Source organism: Oncorhynchus mykiss, chromosome 22 (genome assembly GCF_013265735.2).
Source record: "Oncorhynchus mykiss isolate Arlee chromosome 22, USDA_OmykA_1.1, whole genome shotgun sequence".
Taxonomy (NCBI): domain Eukaryota; kingdom Metazoa; phylum Chordata; class Actinopteri; order Salmoniformes; family Salmonidae; genus Oncorhynchus; species Oncorhynchus mykiss.
The window spans coordinates 3,421,730-3,447,776 of NC_048586.1; the positions used below are offsets into that span (position 1 = coordinate 3,421,730).

Genomic DNA, 26,047 nt, shown 5'->3' on the forward strand with positions numbered 1-26,047 from the left:
AAATACCATGTTTTGAAAGTTGTGAATCTTAGCTAGACATGGAAACCTGCAGTTGGTACGACAATTATCTAGATCACTACTCTCCCCGCCCTTATGGAGTGGTAGCACATGAGCTGTGTTCCATACTTTAGGAATATATCCTGATAATAATGTTAGATTTAAGATATAAGATATGGGTTACTGAGCCAACAATGAGGTTGGAAGCACACTTGAGCATTCCCGGCTGAAGTTGATCAGCCTCTGTGGATTTCTTGGTATCTAAATCAAGTAAGTCATCAAGGATATATTTTCTGTGAATTGCCAAAATGCAAAAACTTGACTTCTGTTTTCCAAATCAATCTGTAAAAGTTCCAAATCAGCATTTAGCCCACTCTTAAAGGCACTGCATTGTCAATCCGATGTTGGCATTGGCAGTGCAGTATTTACGGTAGTCAGAGCATTCATATTTCTTCCGTTTCGCAGAGCAGCACAGAGCTGCTGTGAAGGAAGTTGTCAAGAAAGTGAGTTTGTGTTTTTCATGACCTCCCGCCCTTACCTACTGTCAACCAATCATGTCAATGCGGAGCTATACGGAGCCCTCTGCATTGTTAGAAAATTTGAGAGGCATATGCTCATGCGGTACGGATTTGGCCTCTGCATGCCTCCATACAATTTGGCCTATGTCACACCCTCCATACGAAGCCTCCGACCACATTTCGGATCAAGCATAAATTGTCTTTTAGATATTGTAGGGCTAGACGCTTTTTCAAAAAAATAGCTTGCTGAAATAAAATTACGATGAAATGCATCAATTATGACATTTTTGTCTGTAATGGGGAAAGTCTGAATGAATTTGTGGGGGCAGTTTCCCATTTTTCCATATTCCTCTTACTATCAGAATGAGTGGTTACATAATAATCAAATTATACTTAGTCTCAGACATTGATTCCTTAGTTGCCTTGAGGTTTGCCAATCCGGGTCTAAGCCTATGTTTCTGGACTTGACCCAGGGTACATTTATCATACAAATGACTTCAGATAATTCAGAACTGAATCAGGCATTCCATCTACCTTTAACTCTCAGAGTTTTAAAGAGAGCATGATTATCTACAATAGTGTCGAAGACATTTACAAAAAAGCATGAAGCTAAATCAGGTTCAGAAATAGCTGAGATACAATCAAGGTCACTAAAATAAACGTAATGTAAAAAAGTGTGTTCAAGTTCCTCTTAGTGACGACAGGAGGCTTAGATTTATGCATTCTCACATCTCTGACACAGACAACTGGGCAATGGTCACTAAAATCCAGCGAGAAACTCCATTAGCGACATATTTATCTGGAGTATTAGTCAAAATAAGATCAATCAAGGTAGATTTCGATGGATCTTTAGGATTCGGCTGTGTAGGCTCAGTTATCAGCTGGGAGGTTTAGCTCAGAGCAAATATCTTTCAGCATATCTGACTAGGGCTGTTATAGTGACTAGTTGGGGGGACCATATTACTGCCACACTAGCAGTCATGAGTCATGACCACAGTAAACTTCCATGTGACTGTTGAATCTCCCCTTATGCACTCTGGACATGCTTTGGTAGTACCCAACTCACTAACAACCATCAGGTTGCTAATGTCCTGGAAAACAGGGCTCCATTGTCCCTCTAACCACTCTGACATCAATGCAAATGCAATCTAAAATCACATCCAACACGTCATCAAAACGGCAGGCCTATCGTACTTTTAAAACTCACCTCACTGTGATGATCAATTTGAAGAAAGAAGTTCAACAGCAGGTTGAAACTGTGTAAAAGCGTGGTTTTTGTGGATGTTGTTTCAAATCCTAACACAACGAAATGGACAGGGCTTTCTAAAGTGATGATTAATTCAAAACACCCATACACATATTAGAGCTGATGCATGGCAGCCCAAGCCCGAAAAAAACAGAATACCGCATATTACACATGGCAGAATTACATAAAACAAAACTGATTTAAGATGTCTTTGGTACATAATTGGTCTAGCCTATACTCCAAAATTAAACACATTTGAGTGTGGACTGTATGTATTATTATGCCCTAGGCAATGCTGTTGGTTCATTGATTTACAGGCCAGTTGACAGCCAGCCTAAATTAGTGAATTTGTATTTGATTTTTCATAATTTTTTTTCATGAATTGGGTGACACACTAACTTTAGCCATGGGATTTATCTCCTCTTCTCTCCTTGATTATTTTTCTTGAGCACGCAGACGGGCCGTCAACGGTTTAGTGAAATATGTTTTGTTTGTGAAAACATGTCACTATCGATGTTCCAGAACCGATTTCACTTGTTTTCCCCAAATGAAGCACGTAGTATCTGCAGGAACAAGGTTTGGAGTGGCCATGGGACACAGAGTTTGGGCGGAATATGTTGAACCCGTTGAGCAGCGAGAGCCTTCTCCTCAAACAGTGGTGGATGTGTGGAGTGAAAATAGTGTTCTTATATTTATTTCTCAGCTGCTCATATTAAGCACATACTCTGCTTTACAACCGAATAAGCCTACAAAACCGACCAGATAGAAAGGGCACGGCTACAATTCGCTATCAATTCTTTATTCGAGTGCCCCTGTTCCCGCACATTTAATAATAGGCCATTCTAAATTGAAATGTAATTGTACATATTAGTAAAGACAAGATTAAATTGAGAATAATCTGATGGGTGAAAATATGATCACTTGATGAGAGAACAGCTGTGCTTTTTTTGTTTGGTTACCCTCTCAAATCCTCAATAGCCTGTACTCGCACCATGCAGCCCATGTATGCTGATTTCTAAGAAATTCTAATGTTTTGTGTCATTCACAACTAATGTTACCAAATAACTCTGTCTAGCATATAGGACCTGTTTCAAATGATCACTTTTACGCTCCACATATCCACTTCATGCGCGCACTCACTCTGTAATGGGAAAAATAACCTTTTGATTGTATTCTGCTATAAAATCATGTAAAATAAAACAAAGGCACGGGACTTCTAAGAATATCTTGTCAGCTTAATGAACAAGCCTACAGCCTATGGCACGGAGCATAGCCAGATAACATAGGCCTACAGAAGGCCAACTCATATTCTTTCACCTGAAATACATTTTCACATATAGTGTTTCTTTAGACGTAAAATAAATAATGGATTTGTTGTGATGGTGTACATTAAATTGGTTTATTATACTTTTTGAAATGTCGATGTTTCAAAGGTGTGCATAAGCGGCTTGTATGGATGGAGGCCTGGAGAGGCTAAACGTGTTTGTGTTAATTAACAGTCAATTACCGTGAGGCCGGCAGTCTTTTACAATAACAAAATGTCATGATCGCCACTTCCCTATTTTAATGTTAATCTGACATTGGTGTCCTCCAATCAAAATTAAAATCGCTCATTATTAATAGTTCAGATTTACCATACTGACTGTAGATAGTAATTCAGATAAACTGTTAAGAGCACATGAAGGAGCCGAGGGAGGGCAATACACTCTTACTAGCGTCAGCTTGTTATTAGCCCACATCAAGAGCAGACAATACGTTAACCATTTGGAATGAGAGCCTGAACGGAATATTTTAACCCTATCCCAAAAGTTAACCCATACCTTAACCATTCAGAATGAGTGTCTAAACTTAACCCTTAACTTCTAAATTTAAACGACACACAGGAGCAGGAGTAACAAAAACACTTTAAAATGTGATGTTTGGAGCAACTTTGAAATTTGATGTTTGGTAAACGTGGATGAAGTCTAATTCTGCAATGAGATTGTGAGAGCTGGTTGCACTGCCACTGCCTGTTCCACCTCAACCTCATTCAGGACATCATACCTAGTCACTGCACACTACTGGCATTAGCCAGCGGGACCAGCACACACAAAAAAAGGCGTTACCTCCAACCTAAAAGGGTTCTTTGGCTGTTCCCATATGATAACCCTTTGAATAACCTTTTTTCTTGTTCAAGGTAGAACCCTTTTGGTTCCAGGTAGAACCCTTTTGGTTCCAGGTAGAACCCTTTTGGTTCCGGGTAGAACCCTTTTCGGTTCCATGTAGAACCTGTTCTACACCGCGTTTTATATGGATTCCAAAAGGGTTCTACCTGGAACCAAAAAAGGTTATACCTGGAACTAAAAAGGGTTATCCTATGGGGACAGCTGAAGAACCCTTTTTTGAAAAATTAAAATCTAAGAGTGCAGAGGATGGCTGGGAGGGTGTGGGCTCTATGAAGAGGTAGAGACCCAGCTCTCTGGACTCTTCAGACTCAGAGTCACAGCCAGACACATAGGCTCCTCCTTATCAGATTGAGAGTTGGGGTCAGACTCGGAGCCAAAGTCATAGAGACGTGACATTTAAAAGATTCAAAGTTCGACGTGTCTTCTCAGAAGGTTTGGTTGTTGATGAGGAGAGTCTTGAATTTGTCTCTAGAATGTTGTGAATGTAGAATGTTATTGATGGTTTCCATGGCAAACCAAGCTTATTTCCTTGTGATGCACTAGGTCCAGTCAAGTGATGTCATAAAGGTGGTAACGTGGCCAGAGAGGAGTGGAGATTCAAAACCAAACAACTTCAAATTTAAGTTCCAATTACAATTTTTTCCTGTGAGGGGTCTTGTGTGCAGTGGTTCAAACAACCAAACACAGCAAACACAATAGAGGACAGAACATACATTTTTTTTCTTACAAAAACTACTTAGTAAAGCGTCACTGACACTGGTAACATTACTGACTTTTTCGATCATCATCCCCCTCCTTTTCAAATGTCTATTGTGACATTCTACTCATTCTACTCACGATGGCAACACCCACCCGTAGCACGCGCTCCAGCAGGTGTATCTCACTGATCATCCCTAAAGCCAACACCTCATTTGGCCGCCTTTACTTCCAGTTCTATAACATACTGTATGTCTACCCTGTCCCCCACCAGGTCATGGTTTCTACTGGTTTCTATTGTATAACATACTGTATATCTACCCTGTCCCCCACCAGGTCGTGGTTTCTACTGGTTTATATTGTATAACATACTGTATGTCTACCCTGTCCCCCACCAGGTCATGGTTTCTACTGGTTTCTATTGTATAACATACTGTATGTCTACCCTGTCCCCCACCAGGTCATGGTTTCTACTGGTTTCTATTGTATAACATACTGTATGTCTACCCTGTCCCCCACCAGGTCATGGTTTCTACTGGTTTCTATTGTATAACATACTGTATGTCTACCCTGTCCCCCACCAGGTCGTGGTTTCTACTGGTTTCTATTGTATAACATACTGTATGTCTACCCTGTCCCCCACCAGGTCATGGTTTCTACTGGTTTCTATTGTATAACATACTGTATGTCTACCCTGTCCCCCACCAGGTCATGGTTTCTACTGGTTTCTATTGTATAACATACTGTATGTCTACCCTGTCCCCCACCAGGTCATGGTTTCTACTGGTTTCTATTGTATAACATACTGTATGTCTACCCTGTCCCCCACCAGGTCGTGGTTTCTACTGGTTTCTATTGTATAACATACTGTATGTCTACCCTGTCCCCCACCAGGTCATGGTTTCTATTGGTTTCTATTGTATAACATACTGTATGTCTACCCTGTCCCCCACCAGGTCGTGGTTTCTACTGGTTTCTATTGTATAACATACTGTATGTCTACCCTGTCCCCACCAGGTCATGGTTTCTACTGGTTTCTATTGTATAACATACTGTATGTCTACCCTGTCCCCCACCAGGTCATGGTTTCTACTGGTTTCTATTGTATAACATACTGTATGTCTACCCTGTCCCCCACCAGGTCATGGTTTCTACTGGTTTCTATTGTATAACATACTGTATGTCTACCCTGTCCCCCACCAGGTCATGGTTTCTACTGGTTTCTATTGTATGACATACTGTATGTCTACCCTGTCCCCCACCAGGTCATGGTTTCTGTTCATGCGGCCGGTGTATCTGTGGTGACGGCTGGTTTGGGAAGTTGTGCTCGTTCCCTCGGACATGCGAAATGACTGACGCTCAGAGCAAAGAGCTGTGTGAGACCGCCGATGGAGTCATGTGCAACGGAAAAGGTTCCTTTTGTTTTTTACTTTGTCATTCTATTACATTTATTTAATTTCTATCTCCATCTATTGGCTTCTTTTGTGTCTATTCTCTGCACTATTTCATTACATTCCATTCAATTATTTTCTACTCCACTGATTTGTGTAGACCACTTGAGTGGAGCTTTCCATGAGATCTGATCACACAGATTAGGGTAGTAGCAGGCATAAAGAAACAACACCCTCATAATACCTGCAGTCTTCTGGCTTCAGGTATAAGAGACATAAGGGGTTTCTTAGGACCCGGCTGCTTGGCATGGCCGGGTCCTTATTTTTTTCCACGGGAGCCTCCTATGTCTGCATGCGCTGCACATTATTATTATTTTTACTAGAGACGTTGGGCCTGGAGGGATCCCCCTTCAAGCTAATGTGCAGTGTAATTACAGTGTAATTAATAGATTTTTATGTATGTGCAAAAATGATCATTTGGTTGTGTTTATGAAGGTCTTAGCTAACTTTAGAATACAAAGAAAGCTTTTTCTTTAGTTTATGTTAATGTAGGATATATGTAAAAAATACCAAAAAAATAAGGTCAAGCTTTCTATCAATGAAACAGGAACTATATGTGTTGGCACGTGGTAACAACTTTTTGTTCTTGATAAATAGTGAAAATCAGCACAAAACCAAAAATGGTATTATAATGAAGTGTCAATATGAGAGCAGTCAAAAATAGTAAATTAATGTCCACTCGCGGTTACATTATGTGCGTCTTCACGCAATGGCATCAGTTGGAGCATGTCACATAAACAAGGAAAGTTGGTGAGTGTGATGCAGATCTTGTTTTTTGCTTGAGATGTAGGATGTGTTCTCTCAGTGATGACACACGGTTTCATTTGGTGATGGCTCCGGACACATGATCAGTGTGCACCGTTCTGTCTTTTTTTGCGCTTAGGCCTCGGAGTTGTAGGCTGGGTAGCCTAGTGGTTAGAGTGTTGAACTAGTAACTGGAAGGTTGCAAGTTCAAACCCCCCAGCTGACAAGGTACAAATCTGTCGTTCTGCCCCTGAACAGGCTGTTCCACTGTTCCTAGGCCGTCATTGAAAATAAGAATTTGTTCTTAACTGACTTGCCTAGTTACATAAAGGTAAAAAAAAAAAAAAGGCTTAGGCTCAGAATCAGAAGAATTATCATCAGAGATGTCATGATACTTTTCTTCCCTGCCATCTGAGTCGTTTTCATTTCGATTTTGTAGCAGCGCGAACGCAGCATGTGCATCCATTCGTCTTGGTCTTCTTGTCATTGTAGATTACGCACGCTCTCACTGTGTAGCCTACTCCCAAGTATGCCAGAGTAGACTGATAAGAGTGCTTGGATTCGATGGACTGATATAGGGTATATAATTAGAATAAATCAACACAATAGGATGGCCCTCCCTGTTCTTCATTCACAATTGCCGATTACATAATTATGCATTGTTTGCTTTCTCTCACTCATCAACTTACCCATTCTCCCCCTTTCTCCCCCATTATACTTAACTTCATTTATTTCACCTTTTATTATATGTGACATTTGTTTCAGTATGGTTTAGGTTCAGTTTTGAGGCAATTATCGGGATGATTATCAACTGGGCAAGACAGCTTCAATGATCGGGAGAAGGAGAGGATCAGGCTCTACTGTTGGGAGAAGAAACTACTATCTCACCAGAGAAAGCATGCAATCGAGCAAAACAGCGCCCCTCTGTCTCAGTATATGTAGCCCATGTATCTGATGCTGTCTGGACAAAAGTGTATGACATGTCATACTCTTTTTGTCCAGACAGCATCAGATACATGGGCTACATATACTGAGACGGAGGGGCGCTGTTTTGCTCGCTTAGATGATTTATCTGAGATTGATGTGTCTTTCTGTCGGCACACGTCTCAGTCGAATAAATTATCAATATTTAAATATTTTATTTGGACAGGAAAGGAGGTCCTGCTGCCTAAGGGGGCCGATCTCGCTTAGGGCCCTGAAAAGGCTCGAGCCGGTCCTGAGTGTACCCAATATCCAGGGTATATCTACAGTGCCATCGCAAAGTATTCAGACCCCGTTACTTTTTCCACATTTTGTTACGTTACAGCCTTATTATGATATGGATGAAACTTTTTTTTTTTTAACTCAACAATCTACACACAATACCCCATAATAACAAAGCAAAAACAGGTTGATAGACATTTTTGCAAATTGATTAAAAATTGAAAACGGAAATACCATATTTACATAAGTATTCTGACCGTTTGCTATGAGACTCGGAGTTTAGGTGCATCCTGTTTCCTTTGATCATCCTTGAGATGTTTCTACAACTTGATTGGAGTCCACCTGTGGTAATTTCAATTGATTGAACATGATTTGGAAAGGCACACAGCTGTCTATATATGGTCCCACTGTCGACAGTGCATGTCAGAGCAGAAAACAAGCCATGGGGTCGAAAAAATTGTCCATAGAGCTCAGAGAGCTTCAGTAAAAGGCACATGACAGCCCACCTGGAGTTTGCCAAAAGGCACCTGAAGCCTCTCAGACCATGAGAAACAAGATTCTCTGGTCTGATGAAACCAAGATTGAACTCTTTGGCCTGAATGCCAAGTGTCACGTCTGAAGGAAACCTGGCACCATATCAGAGCCCGGACCCAAACCCGATCGAACATCTCTGTAGAGACCTGAAAATAGCTGTGCAGCGGTGCTCTCCATTCAACCTGACAGAGCTTGAGAGGATCTGCAGAAAATAAGGGAAGAATCTCCCCAAATTCAGGTGTGCCAAGCTTGTAGAGTCATACCCAAGATGAATCAAGGCTGTAATCGCTGCCAAAAGTGCTTCAACAAAGTATTGAGTAAAGGGTCCGAATACTTGTGTAAATGTTAGATTTCAGTTTTTCAGTTTTTATAAATTAACAAACATTTCTAAAAACCTGTTTATGCTTTGTCACTTTTGGCAGCGATTACAGCCTTGATTCATCTTGTGTGTAGATTGATGAGGGGAAAAAAACAATCCATTTTAGAATAAGGCTGTAAAAAGTCAAGGGGTCTGAATATTTTCCGAAGGCACTGTGCATCATCATGTGTTGGAGGCCGTATACTCTATTCAGCTATGTAACCAAAGAACAACTTGCATGTCACACTGACATTTCAGCCAAATGTCAGGTGCATGGAGATTACTGGAGTATGGAGTACTGTCAGTGATCTACTAAACCAAAGGTGTGTTGTCCATCTTAGGACATCTTCACTCTCTGGTCTCACACCTTCTTAGGCTGCACAATGGAGATGGGCATGTTTCAACATGCTCCTCTGCACTCAGACACAAGCATAAGACTATCCTCTCCCCTTCAGTTGGGGTAAAGGTTAGAGTTAGGTTTCAAATCAGATTTGATGACTTTGTGGCTGTGCCAGCTGGTGACCACTCTGCAGAGCTGCCTCCAGAACAAGATTCATGACAACAAGCGGTAACCTATGAGTCAAGTGGAGTCAACCCTTCAACTCTCACACTGCAATCCTTCAGGCACACACTACCCACTGGGCAAAAACGGATTGAATCAATGTTGTTTCAATGTCATTTCAACCAAAAACATCTGTGTGATGACGTTGAATAAACACGGAAAACTAAAACTAATATGATTTGCAGAAAGTCATCAATGTAAGGGTATTTAGTCTTTTTTTCACCCAACTTTTAACTTAAATCCAATTATATGTTTTGTTGATTTCACATTGAATTCATGTTAGTTGACAACTCAACCAAATGTAAAACCAAACTAGACGCTGAACTGACGTCTGTGCCCAGTGGGTAGTCTATGGGGATAAATAAATTCTCCCGGGTTACAGCCATGAGAGATTCGTTCCCCTCTCATCCGTCTGCCTGCTTGCGTGCCTTTTCCAAGCATTTAACCCCTTACTATCCAGCCCGTCGCTCACTGCCCTCGATGTGCACTGGAGCACACAGTAGAAATATCTGATGGGAGAAATGCAAGGACAGTGCTTTTGTTGTTCAGGAGAGGAAGTACTGGGGGAGCCAAAGGAGGACAGACTTGGGGGCGATTCCCGGGTAAAAGTGTAGCTGATGTGATATACTAAAGGGGTGGACATGCATGGGAAAACTATGTCCCACTGGCAGGCCTTATATTTTAATCCAGTCACAATTTAAAAAGGGTCAGGAGGTCACTACACTATGATTGTGAGAACATTACCTTGTCCTCACAAATCTATCCTTATATTTTTACAACTGTAACTATTTTGTTGATTGCTTGAACGTCCGTTGTTGTTGTGTGTGTGTATATGTTTGTGTGAATGTGTGTGTGTGTACTGGCAGGGTCGTGTCACTGTGGCCGGTGTATCTGCTCTGGATCTCCTCAGGATTGGTGGGTCTCAGGGGAGTATTGTGAGTGTGACGACAGAGAGTGTGATAAGCACGACGGACTCATCTGCACAGGTACAGTATAGACCACACACACACACACACACACACACACACACACACACACACACACACACACACACACACACACACACACACACACACACACACACACACACACACACACACACACACACACACACACACACACCTAAAGACTCTGTCCAAGGCCCAATTCTACCGCCGATAATGGCCTTGGCTCGGTGTCAACGAGCAGGAGAGAAAGACAGAGACAAAGAAAAGAGAGGGAGAACGAGTGAGTGAAAAGACAGGAGAAAAGAGAGAGTAGAAAGAGAGAGACTTTCCTCTTAACAGCCCAGATCTCATCCAGAAGTGCTATCTTCTCTCCACTGATGCTGAAAACCACAATAAGAGTTTATGGGCACACTTCAAATTACGTTTAGCTAATAAAGGTTTCATAAGCACTTCATAAGTGTGTTGCAAATATTCTATAACCATATGTCATGCTTTATAAAAGGTTCATAAATGTGGCATAACTATGTGACATAATCACCAGCGTCAAATGTGATATGATATAAACTTTTGCTTTGTGAAGGGTGACAGTGTCCTGAAAGATGTCATACGCTCTAAAGTGATGTCATGTTAGTCACATTACACCTAATCTCGTTCCCAGACACATCCACCCAAATGTGCGGAAGTTCTGGTGGATCAACGCATCAAACATGGCCTTCATTAGTTAGGTTTAGGTTTATCATAACATTTTAGGAAGATAAATTGTGGAAATGGGTAGGGCTTAGCCATAATTATGACTTTTTGACTGTGTTAACTAGTGACGACAAGCTATAAAAATAGAGTCGCACACCCAACTAGTGACAATGAAAAACACTTGACTCAGGTCAATCGTATGTTCTATGGTCACTCCCACTAAGGCCAGCTTTGAATGGTTGGTATCCAAGGCTTATACACTACAAGACCAAAAGTATGTGAACACCTGATTGTCAAACATCTCCTTCCAAAATCATGCGCATAACTATGTAGTTGCTCCACCCTTTGCTGCTATAACAGCTTCCACTCTTCTGGGAAGGCTTTCCACTAGATGTTGGAACATTGCTGCAGGGACTTGCTTCCATTCAGCCATGAGCATTAGTGAGGTTGGGCACTCATGTTGGCGATTAGGCCTGGCTCGCAATTACTGTTCCAATTCATCACAAAGGTGTTTGATGCGGTTGAGGTCAGGGCTCTGTGCAGGCCAGTCAAGTTCTTCCACACCAATCTTGACAAACCATTTCTATATGGACCTTCCTTTGTGCACAGGGGCATTGTCATGCTGAAACAGAAACAGTTCTTCCCCAAACTGTTGCCTCATAGATGGAAGCACAGAATCATCTAGAATGTCATTGTATGCTGTAGCGTTAAGATTTCCCTTCACTGGAACCATAAAAAACAGCCCCAGACCATTATTCCTCCTCCACCAAACCTTACAGTAGGCACTATGCATTGGCATTGCGCATGGTGATCTTAGGCTTGTGTGGAGACCACATTTCATGAAGCTCCTGATGAACAGTTATTGTGCTGACATTGCTTCCAGAGGCAGTTTGTCACTCGGTAGTGAGTGTTACAACCGAGGACGGACGATTTTTACGCGCTACGCACTTCAGCACTCGGCTGTCTCATTCTGTGAGCTTGTGTGGCCTACCACTTCGCAGCTGAGCTGTTGTTGCTGAACTTCACAATAACAGCACTTACAGTTGACAGGAGCAGCTCTAGCAGGGCAGAAATTTGTCAAACATGACTTTTGGGAAAGGTGGCATCCTATGACTGCGCCACGTTGAAAGTCTCTGTGCTCTTCAGTAAGGCCATTCTACTGCCAATGTTTGTGTATGGAGATTGCATGGCTGCGTGCTCAATATTATACACCTGCCAGCAACGGGTGTGGCTGAAATAGCCAAATCCACTAATTTGAGGGAGTGTCCACATACATTTGTATATACAGTATAGTGTATGTGCTGTGTGGGCAATAGCCTGGGGATGATGAAAGCAGCACCAGTGACGATTTGAGTACATCTTGTTGGGGCAAAAAGATAATAATGTGGGATGCATGCCAGCAAAGCAACGCAACACAATACAACACTAAACAATACATTCATTGCACTGTAAAGGTGACTAACAGTGCACACAAACTGTTAGGGCCTACATAAACTGTTCCCAACAGCAGAATCTCAACAGCCGGTCCCAATACCTTAACACTGCTACACCTGGCTATCAGTGGAGCTTTGTCTGGCAGCGAAACAGTTAATTCAGCCTCATTTGCTGCCTTTAAAAAAACATGGCTTATATGTCTGACTTGCTTAAACAAATGCGGTTTCTACTGACAATTGAGATGTACAAGCTATGGCATATGGGGACGATGAGCGGATAAGAGACAATCCGTAATTTCGATTAAAACATTAATGAGCGAGCTAGGACAGAGGTAGGCAATATAGCTATTTGTTCAGCACTTTTTAAATGTACAGCCACAAAATTCAGAACATGGGCCGTTCTTACAGTGTCCTCCCTGTACACCAAATCAGAACGGTAGGATAAATAAAGGGGGCATATAAGCACACAATGAAAGCTCTTACAATATTCAATGATTACATTTCTCAAAAACAGTTTATAGTCTACATGTGCACCACAAAGTCAGAATAGTAGGCGGAATTAAGAGGTTAAAATATACAAAATTATTAGGGTGAGGCACATGGGCTCTAACAGCTTACTACACTTAGTATTACTTTCTCAGCTACAGTATACATCTCTCCCTGGCATCTAACATAATTTATGCAGCAGCATACAATACATTTTTGGACTCAACTTGTGCTGTGTTCACTTGAAAAGAAAGGTGGCACGACGGTCCTTTGTGGTCAAATTTTGTCATTAAACTTTGCCTTCAAAGTCTGACATTCTCTGGATTTATGGTGCTTTCAAGACAACTTGGAACACACAAAAAAGTTTGAATCATCATGACATCAGTGATCTCCCGAGTTGGATGAAAGTTAAAAAATTATTTTCCCAGTTGTAGCTCGTTTTTCCAGAATTCCCAGTTGTCTTGAACTGACGAAAGTCAGATTTTGCAGTTCTGAGTTAACAGTTGTTTTCAGCGCGGCACAAATAATGCTTCATTGACAACAATGATGAATGCCTTTAATATAAATTTAAACTTGGAAAAAAGACCCTTAATCTTAGACTTGGGACTGCACAGCCACTCCACTGAATAGCAGGCTTTGCAACACTTGCAGTTAGCCACTGATTCCTTCCAAACCAGTCATTGTTGAATTTGCGATTTCCAACTTGTTGTGTAATGTTTATATCCAATGGCTGATGAGCACCAATAGGTTTTATTTATACTTTCTCTTCATTATTTATGACAAGGATTAAAGAGGATTTGCCAGTAGATTGTCGACTTTATTCATGATGATGACTGCTAGCTAAGATGTTCAAAGTATGATGTTGACATGTCCAATCAAAGCTACTATAGATATGTGATTTGACGTAATTTAGTCTGTTGTCCAATGGACTTGAGTCTTCTTGGCTGGGCACTTCTATCAAATCAAATCAAATCACATTTTATTGTCACATACACATGGTTAGCAGATGTTAATCCGAGTGTAGCAAAATGCTTGTGCTTCTAGTTCCGACAATGCAGTAATAACCAACGAGTAATCTAATCTAACAATTCCACAACTACTACCTTATACACACAAGTGTAAAGGGATAAAGAATATGTACATAAAGATATATGAATGAGTGATGGTACAGAACGGCATAGGCAAGATGCAGTAGATGGTATAGAGTACAGTATATACATATGAGATGAGTAATGTGGGGTATATAAACATAAAGTGGCATAGTTTAAAGTGGCTAGTGATACATGTATTACGTAAAGATGGCAAGATGCAGTAGATGATTGTAATGGTTCTCGTCCTCCTCTTCTGAGGAGGAGTAGAGAGAAGGATCGGAGGACCAATTTGCAGCGTGGTAAGTGTCCATAATGTTTATTTTAATACATAAACTGAACACTACGTAATACAAAACAAAAACCTGAAATGAACGAAACAGTCCCGTGTGGTACGAACACTAACACGGAAGACAAACACCCACAACTCAAAAGTGAAACCAGGCTACCTAAGTATGATTCTCAATCAGGGACAACGATTGATAGCTGCCTCTGATTGAGAACCATACTAGGCCGAACACAGAATTCCCAAATGATAGAAAAACGAACATAGACAACCCACGCAACTCACGCCCTGACCATACTAAAACAAAGATATAATAACAGAACTAAGGTCAGAACGTGACAATGATATAGAGTACAGTATATACATATGAGATGAGTAATGTAGGGTATGTAAACATTATATTAAGTGGCATTGTTTAAAGTGGCTAGTGATACATTTTTCACATCAATTTCCATTATTAAATTGGCTGGAGTTAAGTCAGTATGTTGGCAGCAGCCACTCAATGGTAGTGGTGGCTGTTTAACAGTCTGATGGCCTTGAGATAGAAGCTGTTTTTCAGTCTCTTGGCCCCTGCTTTGATGCACCTGTACTGACCACGCCTTCTGGATGATAACATGGTGAACAGGCAGTGGCTCGGGTGGTTGTTGTCTTTGATGATCTTTATGGCCTTCCTGTGACATCGGGTGGTGTAGGTGTCCTGGAGGGCAGGTAGTTTGTCCCCGGTGATGCATTGTGCAGACCTCACTACCCTCTGGAGAACCTTACGGTTGTGGGCGGAGCAGTTGCCGTACCAGGCGGTGATACAGCCCGACAGGATGCTCTCGATTGTGCATCTGTAGAAGTTTGTGAGTGCTTTTGGTGACAAGCCGAATTTCTTCAGCTGTGCCTTCTTCACAACGCTGTCCGTGTGGGTGGACCAATTCAGTTTGTCCGTGATGTGTACGCCGAGGAACTTAAAACTTACTTCCCTCTCCACTACTGTCCCATCGATGTGGATAGGGGTGCTCCCTCTGCTGTTTCCTGAAGTCCACAATCATCTCCTTTGTTTTGTTGACGTTGAGTGTGACACCACACTCCGAGGGCCCTCACCTCCTCCCTGTAGGCCGTCTCGTCGCTGTTGGTAATCAAGCCTACTAATGTTGTGTCATCCGCAAACTTGATGATTGAGTTGGAGGCGTGCATGGCCACGCAGTCGTGGGTGGACAGGGAGTACAGGAGAGGGCACAGAACGCACCCTTGTGGGGCCCCAGTGTTGAGGATCAGCGGAGTGGAGATGTTGTTACCTACCCTCACCACCTGGGGGCGGCCCGTCAGGAAGTCCAGTACCCAGTTGCACAGGGCTGGGTCGAGACCCAGGATCTCGAGCTTGATGACGAGTTTGGAGGGTACTATAGTGTTAAATGCTGAGCTGTAGTCGATGAACAGCATTCTCACATAGGTATTCCTCTTGTCCAGATGGGTTAGGGCAGTGTGCAGTGTGGTTGCAATTGCGTCGTCTGTGGACCTATTGGGGCGGTAAGCAAATTGGACTGGGTCTAGGGTGTCAGGTAGGCTGGAGGTGATATGGTCCTTGACCTGTCTCTCAAAGCACTTCGTGATGACGGAAGTGAGTGCTACGGGGTGGTAGTCGTTCAGCTCAGTTACCTTAGCTTTCTTGGGAACAGGAACATAGGTGGCCCTCTTGAAGCATGTGGGAACAGAAGACTGGGATAAGGATTGATTGAATATGTCCGTAAACACACCAGCCAGCTGGTCTGCGCATGCTCTGAGGACGCGGCTTGGGATGCCGTCTGGGCCTGCAGCCTTGCGAGGGTTAACACTTTTAAATGTTTTACTCACGTCGGCTGCAGTGAAGGAGAGCCCACAGGTTTTGGTAGCGGGCCGTGTCAGTGGCACTGTGTTGTCCTCAAAGCGAGCAAAAAAGTTATTTAGTCTGTCTGGGAGCAAGACATCCTGGTCCGCTACGGGGCTGGTTTTCTTTTTGTAATCCGTGATTGACTGTAGACCCTGCCACATACCTCTTGTGTCTGAGACATTGAATTGCGACTCTACTTTGGCTCTATACCGACACTTAGCTTGTTTGATTGCCTTGCGGAGGGAATAGCTACTCTGTTTGTATTCAGTTTCAGTTTCGAGCGAATGCTGCCATCAATCCGCGGTTTCTGGTTTGGGAATGTTTTAATCGTTGCTGTGGGTATAGCATCGCTGATGCACTTCCTAATGAACTCGCTCACCGAATCAGCGTATTCGTCAATGTTGTTGTTGGACGCAATGCGGAACATATCCTAATCCACGTCATCGAAGCAGTCTTGAAGCGTGGAATCATATTGGTCGGACCAGCATTGAACAGACCTGAGCGCGGGAGCTTCTTGTTTTAGTTTCTGTCTGTAGGCTGGAAGCAACAAAATGGAGTCGTGGTCAGCTTTTCCGAAAGGAGGGTGGGGGAGGGCCTTATATGCGTCGCGGAAGTTAGAATAACAATGATCCAGGGTTTTACCAGCCCTGGTAGCACAATCGATATGCTGATAGAATTTAGGGAGTCTTATTTTCAGATTAGGCCAGGTTATAGGCCCAGGCCGATAGTGGTCAGGATCCTGAGGTTCAAGGTAGCTGTTCTGGAAAGACCAAGAACTTGAGAGGAGCGTATATCTTCCTCAACAAAGACTATCCTGAAGCTGTGCGCCAGAAGAGGAAAGAACTGATTCCAGCCATGAAAGCTGCCAGAGCGCGTGGGGACATTGCTTACATCCGCTATGACAGGCTCATTGTCCACCCTCCCTCCCAGAAGCCTTGAAGGGATGAGCGAGCCAAGCCTATGAGTTCGTAGCTTCAACCCCCTCAGAACACATACCAATTGATTAATGGACTGCTGAATGTATATTTTGTTCTCTTGCTTTATTTGCTCTTTTCAGTATTATGTCTATATCTGATAAGCTACCCAGGAAAGGGCTGAAAATAGCCCGTATTAATATATGTAGCTTTAGACATAAGGTTCATGAAATCAATAACATGCTAACATCAGATGACATTCATATATTAAACCATTTCTGAGACTCACTTAGATAATTATTTTGATGATACAGCAGTAGCAATACAAGGATATAACATCTATAGAAGACACAGACATGCTTATGGGGGAGGTTGAACTACCGTTAAAAACATTGGGGTCACTTAGAAATGTCCTTGTTTTTGAAAGAAAACAACATTTTTGTCCATTAAAATAACATCAAATTGATCAGAAATACAGTGTAGACATTGTTAATGTTGTAAATGACTATTGTAGCTGGAAACGGCAGATTTTTTATGGAATATCTACAAAGGCGTAGAGAGGACCATTATCAGCAACCATCACTCCTGTGATCCAATGGCACGTTGTGTTAGCTAATCCAAGTTGCAATACAACTGGCCTTTTTTAGACTAGTTGAGTATCTGGAGCATCAGCATTTGTGAGTTCGATTACAGGCTCAAAATGACCCGAAACAAAGAACTTTCCTCTGAAACTCATAAGTTTACTTTTGTTCTGAGAAATGAAGGCTATTCAATGTGAGAAATTGTCAAGAAACTGAAGATCTCGTACAACGCTGTGTACTACTACCTTCACAGAACAGCACAAACTGTCTCTAACCAGAATAGAAAGAGGAGTGGGAGGCTCGGTGCACAACTGAGCAAGAGGACAAGTACATTAGAATGTCTAGTTTGAGAAACAGATGCCTCACAAGTTCTCAACTGGCAGCTTCATTAAATAGTACCTGCAAAACACCAGTCTCAATGTCAACAGTGAAGAGGGAACTCTGGGATGCTGGGCTTCTAGTCAGAGTTGCAAAGAATAAGCCATATCTTAGACTTGCCAATAAAAAGCAAAGATGAAGATGGGCAAAATAACACAGACACTGGACAGAGGAAGATTGGTGTTATGGACGGACAAATCTATGTTTGAGGTGTTTGGATCACAAAGAACATTCGTGAGACGCAGAAAAAAATGAAAAGATGCTGGAGGAGTGCTTGACGTCATCTGTCATGCATGGTGGAGGCAATGTGATGGTCTAGGGGTGATTTGGTGGTGGTAAAGTGGGAGATTTGTATGGGGTAAAAGGGATCTTGAAGAAGGAAGGCTATAACTCCATTTTGCAACGCCATGCCATACCCTGTGGACGGCGCTTAATTGTAGACAATTTCCTCCTTCAACAGGACAATGACCCAAAGCACAGCTCCAAACTATGCAAGAACTATTTAGGGCAGAAGCAGTCAGCTGCTATTCTGTCTCTAATGGAGTGGCCAGCATAGTCACAACCCTTGAGCTGTTGTGGGAGCAGCTTGACCGTACAGGACAATGACCCAAAGCACAGCACAATGACCCAATGACCCAATGACCCAAAGCCCATCAAGCCAATCCACCTTGTGGGAGGTGCTTAAGGAAGAATGGGGTGAAATGTCTTCAGATTACCTCAACAAATTGACAACTACAATGCCAAAGGTCTGCAAGGCTGTAGTTGCTGCAAATGGAGGATTCTTTGATGAAAGCAAAGTTTGAAGGACACAATTATTATTTCAAATAAAAAATCATTATTTATAACGTTGTCAGGGTCTTGACAATATTCACTTATCATTTTGTAACTAATTTCATGGATGTTTTCATGGAAAACAAGGACATGTCTAAGTGACCCCAAACTTTTGAACAATAGTGTATATTCAGAGTCATATCCCTGTAATGCTTAGAGATCTTATGTCAAGTGTTATTGAAGTGTTGTGGTTGCAGGTTCACGTGGCACATCTAAAGCCTTTTCTTTTGGGGTGTTGCTATAGGCCACCAAGTGCTAACAGTCAGTATCTAAATAATATGTGTGAAATGCCTGATGTAAACACTTACTTGGGGACCTCGCTCAAGAGGAAGCTTCTTACTGTAACCAGTGCCTGTAATCTGGTTCAGGTTATTAATCAACCTACCAGGGTGTTTAAAAGCACTACAGGAACAAGATCATCCACATGTATCGATCACATTTCTACTAATACTGTAGAACTTTGTTCTAAAGCTGTATCTGTACACATTGGATGCAGTGATCACAATATAGTGGCTATACCCAGGGAAGCCCCAGTTCCAACAGTTGGGCCTAAAATAGTGTATAAGAGATCATACAAAAGATTTTGCTGTTACTCTTAGGTGGATGATGTTAAAAATATTTGTTGGTCTGATGTGATTAATGAGGAGCATCCAGACGCTGCACTTGATGAATTTATGAAATTGCTTCTTCCAATTATTGATAAACATGCACATGTTAAGAAACTGACTGTTAGAACTGTTCAGGCTCCATGGATTGATGAGGAATTGAAAAAATGTATGGCTGAAAGAGATGGGGCAAAAATAATGGCTAATAAGTCTGACTGCACATCTGACTGGCTGTCTTTCTGCAAATTCAAAAATTGTTGCCAATTATTTTAATGATTATTTAATTGGCAAGGTGGGCAAACTTAGGCAGGAAATGGAAACAGTGAACAGTGAGCAATTGTATTTATGCATACAAAAAATAGAATGAAAGAAAAGCATTGCATGTTTTAATTTTGTAAAGTTAGTGTGGGAGAGATGGAAAAATTATTGTTATCGATCAATAATGACAAACCTACTGGCATTGACAACTTAGATGGTAAGCTACTGAGGATGGTAGCTGACTCTATAGCCACTCATATCTGTCATATTTTTAATCTGAGCCTAGAGGAAAGTTTTTCTCCTCAGGCTTGGAGGGAAGCCAAAGTCATTCCGCTACCCAAGAGTGGCAAAGCGGCCTTAACTGGTTCTAACAGCAGACCTATAAGCTTGATGCCAGCTCTTAGCAAACTGTTTAAAAAAACTGTGTTTGACCAAATACAATATTATTTCTCTGTAAACATATTAACAACAGACTTTCAGCATGCTTATAGAGAATGGCACTCAGCATGTACTGCACTGACACAAATGACTAATGATTGGTTGACAGAAATTGATAATAATAAGATTGTGGGAGCTGTGCTGTTAGGTTTCAGTGCAGCCTTTAATATTATTGGCCATAACCTGTTGTTAAAAAAAAGTATGTGTTATGGCTTTTCAACCTCTGCCATGTCGTGGATTCAGGCCTATCTATCTAATAGGACTCACATTATTTTCTTTACTGGAAACTTCTCTAATGTCAAACATGTAAAGTATGGTGTACCTCAGGGAAGCTCTCTAGGCTCTCTACTCTTTTTATTTTTTACAAATGACCTGCCACTGGCATTAAACCAAGCATGTGTGTCCACGTATACTTAACAAAGAGTTGCAGTCTGTTTTGGAATGGGTGGCCAGTAATAAACTTGTCCTGAACATCTCTAAAACTAAGAGTATTGTATTTGGTACAAATATTTCCTTACGATCTAGACCTCAGCTGAATCTGGTAATGAATGTTGAATGCTGTTGAACAAGATGAGGAGACTACATTTCTTGGCTTTACTTTAGATTGTAAACTGTCCTGGTCAACATATATATTCAATGGTTGTAAAGATGGGGAGAGGCCTGTCCGTAATAAAGAGATGCTCTGCTTTATTGACACCATACTCCAAAAAACAAGTTCTGCAGGATCTAGTTTTGTCTAATCTTATTGTCCAGTTGTGTGGTCCGGTACTGCAAAGGAAGACCGAGTTAAGCTGCAGATGGTCCAGAACAGAGTGGCACGTTTTCTCTTAATTGTAATCAGAGGGCTGATATAAATATTATGCATGCCAGTCTCTCTTGGCTAAGAGTTGAGGAGAGACTGACTGCACCACTTCTTCTTTTTAGAAGAAACATCAATTTGTTGAAAATCCCAAATTGTTTGCATAGTCAACTTACACACATCTCTGACACACAGATTTATCCCACTAGACATGCCACCAGGGGTCTTTTTACAGTCCCCAAATCCAGAACAAATTCAAGAAAGCATACAGTATTATATAGAGCCCTAATTGCATGGAACTTCCTTCCATTTCATATTGCTCAAATAAACAGCAAAACTGGTTTCCAAAAACAGATAAAGCATCACCTCGCGGCACAACGCCTCTCCCCTACTTGATCTAGACAGTTTGTGTGTATGCATTGATATGTAGCCAACGTGTGCCTTTATTATTTTTTTTAATGTGGTTCTGTCCTTGAGCTGTTCTTGTCTATTGATTTTTTGTATTATGTCATTTTCTGTGAAGTTTCATGTTTTGTGTGACCCCAGGAAGAGTAGCTGTTGCTTTTGAAAAAGCTAATGGGGATCCTAATAAAATACCAATGACCAAATACCAGTACATTCCAATCTGTCCCTTATTTAACTGAGCCTGCTAGCTAGCTACATTTCGGGTAGCTAGCAGTTGCTGTAACGTCACCAAAATTATTTGACATAACGATTGAGATAGCTACAGTGTGTAACGAAACTACTACAAACTAATTTAAATAAAGGTTAAGTTACTTGTTTTCCGCAGTCCAGTGGCAACACAAGTAGTCATCTGATTTGCGAACTCCTTACATGATCAGTGTCTCGTCACTAAAATAGTACTTCCGGGTCACGGAATTTCGGAAAAATCTGAAAATAATAGTCCCCGATATAATAGTAGAAAAGTGTCAATAACCTAGATTTATTCATGATATATGAAACATAATTGTCTAAACATGAACAATAATGCATATTTGTTCATATTTAAGTGACATTTGCATTAAATTTGGGTATAAAACCATGTTCCAAGGTCAAATAAATTCCCACAATGTGAATCACTGTATATGGAATACATATTGGCTTATAGCAAGAACGATTCTGGGTGCCGCAGTAAAAATATTGTAGGGAATACTCAGTAGGGTCTGTATAATGTATGTATGCTGTCATTTCATGGGGCTCTGAATAATACGGAGTGTTGCTGGCCTTTTATTCAACCCATTCCATTGACGGCCACAATGTGAATCACTGCATATGTAATACATAATCATCACGTGCTAACCAAACAACATTGCAGGAAATGCTCACTGAATTAAAGGTCAACTACACTGCAAAATGTAAGTTTCTAAGATTTTTCCAAGACCGCAAAAGTCATCCCCTGATGTGGATTAAGCATTGTTGTAATCACAGAAAATCGTTTGTTTTTGTTTTTAAATTAAAAAGTGTGAAGAAAATGGTAAAACCAGAAAAAATTGGGAAATACGAAACCTGAAAAAACTCAAATGAGAAAACGGAATTTGGGAAAGAAACAGAAGTAGGCAAAAATAATAACGGATTTTAAAAGGCCCTATCAAAGTTTTGAGGAAGGTTGAGGTCAGGTCCAATATTGACTATGATCCCAAGAGGGAAAGAGGTTGGGCCATCCTATATATTTTTTTGAGTAATATAATATAACATATACAGCAGATAGTTTAATGCAAAGCGACTTACAGTCATGTGGGTGGTCCCAGGAATCAAACCCACTATCCTGGCATTGCAATGCTCTACCAAGATGCATGACATGGTTATAAATGCTTTGTGAAGCCTCAATTTAATGTTATTTATAAGGCCTTTATTAAGAGGTGCTTATGCCACCTATATTTGTCTTAGTGGTTTATGTCACATTTGACATTGGTGGTTATGTCACATTTGACATTGGTGGTTATGTCACAGTTATGAACCCTTTACAGAGCATGACTTACGTTTATAGATGATTTGTAACACATTTATGTAGAGTTTATGAAGGCTTTATGAATCCTTTATAAGCTGCACTTTATTTAAAGTTGGTCTCCCATTAATATTTCCTCAGGGCAGAAGGCAATTGGAAGTACTGTTTAGAAGTACTTCTCTTATTGGATGCATGACTCCTGTGTCAGTCATAGTGTCACTCAAAGCAATGCTTTAACCACAGAATTCACACAAACATTCATTAACAATGAGTGAGAAAAATTTGAGTGGACAAAGGGAATTCATAAATATGTTGGTTAAATGTCGCTGTTTAGCATATTAATGATTAGGGCATATGTCACAATTACCATATACATGAGGATGATTGAAATAGTGTTTTTTTCATATTTCACTGGGAAAAGTGACTTCTCAAAAAGGGGGGAAGGGGGGTTATGCAAATCAAAACAAACAATAGTAATTATTCGATTACTCCCCCCCTTCCCAAGGTGGCAGTACAGTGCACTCAATATTTTAGCATTAGAACCACGCAAACATCTGTCTGCTAAGTTTGTGGATGAGTTATTCCACATGTGGGAATTGTATGGATTGTTCAAAGCAGGAGATTCTCATTATGCATACAATTCATGAGCGATGTGGAACATTCAATGTATTAGGAATACCTGCTGGTTCATTTCATGCACCAAGGATGATAGTGCTGGCACCCTTTGAGCCTTAGAGAGAAACGAGGGTGCAAACCTGTGACACAAATTAGAACCTTCAGTCAACATTAGAAACTATCTAATTGTCTTTGAAAATAACTTCAATGTTTGCTTGTGTTTTGGAATATTCATTCCAGTAAATCACTTTCAGGGAATACAGCACAATGCAGTGGACACAGTTTACATTGCTTACACTTCTTGGTGGTTCAGGGGTTGGACTGACAGTTGCAGGGACTTGGGCTCTAACATGGGTTTGAGTCTTGGTCGGGGCTATCCCCCAGACTTGTCACAATCTGTTTTCTAGACAGAACATCCAGAACCATGTGTACCTGTAGTTTTAAGATGTGGGAATTCCCAATGTGTGAATGGTTTTTAATGATACAATGTAAAATACAGCACAACACAAATATTTTGATTTCTCCATTCAGTATAACACCATCCCCATCTATCCCTGCTTTAATGCCCAACTCGGAGGCATGACACACAACACTACTCCACTTCTGAGAGTCTAGATGAGGGGATTTCTCCTGCCCTGATCTGCCCTGCCCGTAGCCCAGTGAAATCGCTCACTGCATGACCAGACTTGCTCAAAAGAACACTAATTTCCCCTGTGTTCTCTTGTTGACACAGCAAAACTCCCTAAGCTATAGGCCTCAATATAAAGGCCAGAAAAATAATGATTTCCTATGACCATTTCACAGTGTTGATCTGTCAGGCGGTCTCAGTATTTTATACCACACACACACATTGTCTTTTTACTTCAGTACTTTTGTCTTTGACTAAGATTGAGCCTTATGTAATGGTGTCATATAATAAATAAAATCCCACTCTAGAGCACACCCATAGCAACCCAAGAGAGCTCAGCCTAGCTCGAGCCCCCATCGTGGAACTCTGTCAGGGGGTTCAGGAACCTAGTTAAGAAAGCTCAGGCAGGCATGATTGGTCAGGTGGCTCTGTCACTTTACAGTTTCTCCTCTTACCTCTTATTGCAGGGAATGGGATGTGCAACTGCGGCAACTGTGACTGCTGGGATGGCTGGACGGGGAACGCCTGTGAGATCTGGGTGGGAACTGAATACTAACACCACAGAACATTTCAGTAGCTACACAAAGAGACTGTGCTGTCAGAAAAAGGTGTGAAGCACCAAAGGAAGTAGAGGAATGGAGAGCGCGATGGAGGAGGAGGATAAAAAAAAGAAGTCAACCAAACTGGGATGTAATTCTTCATTCAGATTTCTGCATATCACTTGTATAACAGCATTCATTGTACTGGTTACAAATCATCTTTATTAAAACGATGTTCTTTTTTTGTATGCAAGAAAAAAACTTTTGTAGCAAAAATATGTTTTTTTTCTCTTTAGAAGACCTTGTAACCCTTTATATGTTTCCAATATAACTATATGTATGGCAATTGTTTCTGTAAGAATCATTACATATTCCAGAACGCTACACACAATGGGATGCAGGTACATGAACAGAATCCAAACATTGAAAACAAAAGGATAAATCTTTAATACATTGTGTGTGTGTGTGTGTGTGTGTGTGTGTGTGTGTGTGTGTGTGTGTGTGTGCGTGATTCTCACCAGTGGTACATGAACAGAATCCAAACATTGAAAACAAAAGGATAAATCTTTAATACATTGTGTGTGTGTGTGTGTGTGTGTGTGTGTGTGTGTGTGTGTGTGTGTGTGTGTGTGTGTGTGTGTGTGCGTGATTCTCACCAGTGGTACATGAACAGAATCCAAACATTGAAAACAAAAGGATAAATCTTTAATACATTGTGTGTGTGTGTGTGTGTGTGTGTGTGTGTGTGTGTGTGTGTGTGCGTGATTCTCACCAGTGGTACATGAACAGAATCCAAACATTGAAAACAAAAGGATAAATCTTTAATACATTGTGTGTGTGTGTGTGTGTGTGTGTGTGTGTGTGTGTGTGTGTGTGTGTGTGAAAGAACACCCTGCACTCAAGTCAAGAGTATCGTTTGAGCGTTTTATTTATTTTGTAATAATGAAACATTGAATGTGCCGCGTGACACAACATTTCTGCATGGAAAACAATGAACATACCATAATCATACGTGGGTATAAATCTCTATTGACACGACATACATTTCTCCAAGTGGCACACTTGCAGTTGTATATATTTAAATATAAATCGTTTTAATAGTGCCTATTGTCGCTGAAAACTATCACAATCATCATACTCTTCTACAATCGGGTCAATCAATGCATGGCAATTCCTCCTTACTCGTGAACACCATGTCATGAACATGTTCAAATGTGGTGGCCGGAAAAAGAACAGAAAACACACATAGCTCTATAG

The 26,047-nt window shown here is 41.2% G+C and overlaps 1 protein-coding gene across 1 annotated transcript in view; it reads left to right on the top strand.

Annotated features, from left to right (window-relative positions):
- Positions 1-25,136, top strand: part of itgbl1 (integrin, beta-like 1) — a 115,299-nt gene extending 90,163 nt beyond the window's left edge. The window contains exons 9-11 of the mRNA XM_036958515.1: positions 5,888-6,034; positions 10,341-10,460; positions 24,719-25,136. Coding sequence (XP_036814410.1) covers positions 5,888-6,034; positions 10,341-10,460; positions 24,719-24,807 — 356 coding nt within the window. The 3' untranslated portion in view covers positions 24,808-25,136. The remainder of the gene's footprint in view (positions 1-5,887; positions 6,035-10,340; positions 10,461-24,718) is intronic.
- The last annotated feature ends 911 nt before the right edge of the window (positions 25,137-26,047 follow it).